At 51.4% G+C, this 4,794-nt stretch overlaps 1 protein-coding gene across 1 annotated transcript in view; it reads right to left on the reverse strand.

The window, feature by feature from the left end:
• LRRC25 (leucine rich repeat containing 25) overlaps positions 1-3,233 on the reverse strand; it is a 4,209-nt gene extending 976 nt beyond the window's left edge. The window contains 2 exon segments of the mRNA XM_003796649.3: positions 1,817-2,628; positions 3,105-3,233. Coding sequence (XP_003796697.3) covers positions 1,817-2,619 — 803 coding nt within the window. The 5' untranslated portion in view covers positions 2,620-2,628; positions 3,105-3,233.
• Between the last annotated feature and the right edge of the window lie 1,561 nt (positions 3,234-4,794).

The following is a 4,794-nucleotide window of genomic DNA, read 5'->3' on the forward strand; positions in this document are numbered from 1 at the left end:
CACAGCAACCTCCAACTCCTGGGCTTAAGTGATTCTCTTGTCTCAGCTTCCCAAGTAGCTGGGACTACAGGCACCTGCCACAACACCCAGCTATTTTTTTGGTTATAGTTGTCATTATTTGGAAGGCCCGGGTGGGATTCGAACCCACCAGCTCTGATGTGGCTGGCACCTTAGCCGCTTGAGCTACAGGCGCCGAGCCTGTTTCTCCCTTTAGATGGAAAATGTTTTCACTAGGTCCAGTCCTCTGAAGCAACTGACTTTGTGGCCCTAGTATAAAAATGATCTCTGAGCCTCAGTTCCTACATCCATAGAATGGGTGTTTAGTTATAGTAGGCAAGATACCCCAGAGAAGAACTTTCCTGCCTACAGAATATCCTAACTCCATCCCCAGCTCCTCTCATTTAAAAAAAAAAAAAAAAGGCCTCTTTGGTGGCATCTATTAGTCATTCAGAGAGCATAAATTACTCTGAATACATAAGTGGTTGTAAGGAAATAGAGAGGACTGAGATTCAGGGTTTGTTTTCTGCTTCTTCTGACTAAGACTAGCTATGTGGCCTCAGGCAAGTCATTCACCTGCCTCCATTTCTGCAATTCTAAAGTCTTTCAACTGTAGACACATTCAATTCTAAACAGAGTGTTTTTGCAGGCCAGGTTCATGAAGGAGTCTGGTCAAGAAGCCTTGGTTGACAGGGAGGCAGTCGTGAACATCAGAGCATAAGCTGCCTTAGGGAATCAAGTGACTTGAATTCCCTACCACTGACCACTTCTGCTTTTGAGCTATGTTTGCATCTGCTTTGCATATTTTCTCTTTTCTGATTGACAGCTGACAGTCACTAGGCATGCATTCCACTTCTCAAACGCAGTCATGGCTAACTACCCTTCCTGCTTGGATCCTTCTACCCTCAGCTCCCACATCTTGCCTGTTTACAAACCACTCACCGTGGTGCCTATGGCTCACCTAGTAGGATACCAGCCTAATATACCGAAGGTGGCGGGTTCAAACCCAGCCCCAGCCAAAATGCAACAACAAAAAAAAATAGCTGGGCCTTGTGGCAGGCGCCTGTAGTCCCAACTACTCAGGAGGTTGAGACAGGAGAATTGCCTAAGCCCAGTAACTGGAAGTTGCTATGAACTGTGACGTCACAGCACTCTACTGAGGGTGACAAAGTAGACTGTCACTCTAAAAAAAAAAAAAAAAAAAAACACTCATACCACATTCTCTCTTTTGTCTCACCTCCCTGCCTTCGTACCCTACTGGTCTTGCCCCTTGAAATTCCCTCCACTCCCTTATCGAACTTGGCAAAGTTGAACTTATCTAAGCACAGCAAAATTATCAAGAGGTGTTAGGACTTCGTGGGGAAGAGGGCCACAGATGATCTCTTTAGCATCTCCTATGTGTCATGGGCAGGTGGGGGGCTGGCCCCATTTTATAGAGACAGAAATCGAGGTTCAGAGACTGCCCTGAGTCACATGAGATCTGAGCCCATGCCACTGCCCACAATTGCAGAGCCCCCAGTCTGCCTCAATTACTTGCCTCCTGTCTCTCCATACTTTGCAGCATAGAAACTGTGTTTCCAGGTCACGGAGAGGAAGCTTGTCACACACAAGAACACACTTAATTCTTACTCCAACACCCTGAGGCGAGGGCTACTATTATCTTCATTTTATGGATATAGAGACTGAGGCTCAGAGCAGTGAAGCTACTTGCCTAAGATCCCACAGCCTGTAAGAGGCAGAGCTGGGATTTGAACTCCAGCCATCTGGGTCAGGAGCCTTGCTATTAAACACTATAGGCAGGTGTCTGTGGGTCACTCACCCATGTTCATCCCACTGGTTTTGAGCATCTGGCTGACCCACGAACATGTTCTCATAGTCTGGTGTGGAGAGGCGGCATGGGGCAGCCACTTGGGAATTGGGACTGTAGCCTCGACTGCTGTACCGTGGCTGCACACCAGAGCTGGGCCTGGGATCATCCTGAGCAGCCAAGGCTTTGCTCAGGTCCTGCCTTCTGGCCACCCTGTGTCTCCAAAATCTCCAGGCCAGCAATGGGCCAGCAATGGCAAATCCAAGAAACAGACATGCACCTGCTACAACTGCCCCAATGATTGGTGGGGACAAGCCAGGGGGACAGCTGACCTCCAGGAAGGTGGAGAGGTTGTGCCAAGCACGGGTGGCTGTGTCCAGGCACTGCAGCGGTGGGTGGCCAGAGCAATTGTCTCTCCAGACCTCATGCCAGGACGTCAGAATGCAGCTGCAGTCAGCCTTCAGGTCAAGGCCACAGCGTGCAGCCAAGGTCCCATCCACACGATCTAACCAATTGTCTGTCACATTTAGGACCTGCAGCTTCTCCAGTTGGGCAAAAAAGGTCGGTGGGAGCTCTCGCAGGTTGTTCCGAGACAGATCAAGAAGGAGAAGGTTGCTGGCCCGCAGAGACTGGTCTCGGGGCAGCCTCACACCTTGACCACTGAAATTTAGGCACACGGCATTGAACTCCCTCGTCCAGTTCACATCCTCCGAGGTAACATTGCACGAATGTCCTTGGCTGCCTGGATCCTGCAATAGCAGCAGCAGCAGCAGCAGCGGCGGCAGTGGCAGCACCCAGGCCAGGGCGCCCTCCATTCAAGCAACCTGAGCAGAGACACCGGAATTCAAGCCCTGACCTCAGCCCTGTGGCCACCCTCACTCTCATCCTCACCACCTGTGTTTATTATTATTTACTTTTGTTTTTTATAGCTCAAAACAGCTCAGGCCCTTTCTGAAATGGTAAAACGTAGCCCTTGTCTGTTTGAGCCACAGTGTCCCCTGTGGGAATGGGTACATAACCTTAATGACTAGTGGACTCGCAAAGCAAGGTGGAGGAGACATGGCCCAGTCAAGCCTTTCTGCATTTCCCAGATGAGCCCCTTTGGGACTCACATTTCCCCCACATTTTGGGGTGGGGCCATATGCAAATGAACGGTTATCTTAGAAGCACCCCTCTCAATCCCGCTAGCTGTTCTTCCTGGAACAGCTGGGTCACTGTGGAGTCCTGGAATGAGGTGGAGCCCCCCTGCCTCTGGTTTACAGCCCCTGCACAGGCCCAAATCCTCGCACCTCTGTCCTACCTTTCTGGTCGCACTCCCACACCTTCGCCTGGGCGGTGCTGGAAAGCTGGGGAGGCAAGAGGCTGTGTAGGGGCTCAACAGGACGAAGGGGGTCACAGCGGCCAGCACGCTCCGCAGATCTGTTGTGGCCTCGCACTACCACCAGGTTCTGCACCCTGCGAGTCAGGGGGAAGAGGAACTGGCAGCTGGGTGGAGTGAAGAGGGGAAGAGTGAAGACACACAGACCCGCCCCCTGCATGGCCTCAGGGTTCTCACGCTAGGGGGAGGGGTTGCCCAGGATCCAGCTTCCCTCTTGCTGGATCCCAACTGACTACCATCTCATCAACTTACATCTTCACTTCCACTCAGTTAACTCCTCATCCTACACATTAATTTATGCATTCAACAGACATACACATGCTAGACCCCCAAGAGGCCTCAGCCCTGGTCAGGAAGTACTCAAGGTGCATCCATTTGGGCCACAGACACCCCAAGGACCATGCAGTCAGGGAAAGGCAAGAGGAAGGGACAGGGTCTTCCTGGGTGGTTTCTTGAAGGAGGAGTATAGATACTAGAATTGGGGGTTTAACATATGAGTAGGAGTTTGCCAAGGATTCTTGAAACCTGTCACTGTTTCTCCGATCTCCTAGGTTCAGACTAAAGACTCAGAGCTTGAGCTCATCAGGCACAATGGCACCTCTGTGCTGGAGGGGGCTAAGAGAGGGCTCCTTGGGGAAGGAGATGCTGAGTCTGGGTCATGGAAGATGAATCAAAGCAGCAGACAGCAAGGAGCACATTTGCAGAAGCATAGCGCCCAGTGGCTTGAGAAAACATAGCTGGCCAGGGTGGTGTGGTTTTGAGTGACTGCAGCAAAGAGGCCAAGAGGCCAAAGGGAGGAACAAGTGTGTGAGCAGGGGACAGGTGGTGCAAGCTTCAGATCACAGGCTGGGACGTGGGGCTTTATTCATAGGGCATTGGGGAGCCAAGACAGGTATGTGACCAGAGGAAGTCCCTTGTGTCAAAAGCTCCCTCTGGAGTGAGCCTGCCGGCTGGAGGTGGGCAACCCAGAAAGGAAGCTGTGGCTTGAGTCAGACCCGGAGAGTAGTGACAAAAGTGAGATTGAGGAAGCATGTGCTTAAAAGAGTCTCAGCCACACCAAGTCCTTCTGGTGTCAGACAGACCAGGTTCAAGCCTATTCTAGCCCAATTCACTGTGCAATTTTAATTGCTCTGAGCTTCAGTTTACACATCTATAAAATGGGATGCATGCTAAAAGGCTTCTCCTGGACACTGGGAGGCTGCAAGCCCACCCCATGATTTCCCCTCTGCTCAGCCTCTGCCCTTGTCCCCAAACTTGGAAGAATGGTCAAAGGTATTGAATGGAGACTTTGAAGAAAGGCTACAGATTGCACTTTTGAGTAATGTTGCAAACAATGCATTCAAAATTCTCATTCCTGGCTTGGCCCCTGTGGCTCAAATGGCTAAGGCGCCAGCCACATACACCTAAGGTGGCAGGTTCAAATCCAGCCCGGGCCTGCCAAACAACAATGATGGCTGCAACCAAAAAATAGCCGGGCGCTGTGGAGGGAGCCTGTGGTCCCAGCTACTTGGAAGGCTGAGGCAGGAGACTCACTTGAACCCAGGAGTTGGAGGTTGCTGTGAGCTGTGATGCCACAGCACTCTACCCAGGGGGACAGCTTGAGGCTCTGTCT

This window comes from Otolemur garnettii, unplaced genomic scaffold (genome assembly GCF_000181295.1).
Source record: "Otolemur garnettii isolate 467f Iridium unplaced genomic scaffold, OtoGar3 scaffold00105, whole genome shotgun sequence".
In the NCBI taxonomy this organism is placed as follows: domain Eukaryota; kingdom Metazoa; phylum Chordata; class Mammalia; order Primates; family Galagidae; genus Otolemur; species Otolemur garnettii.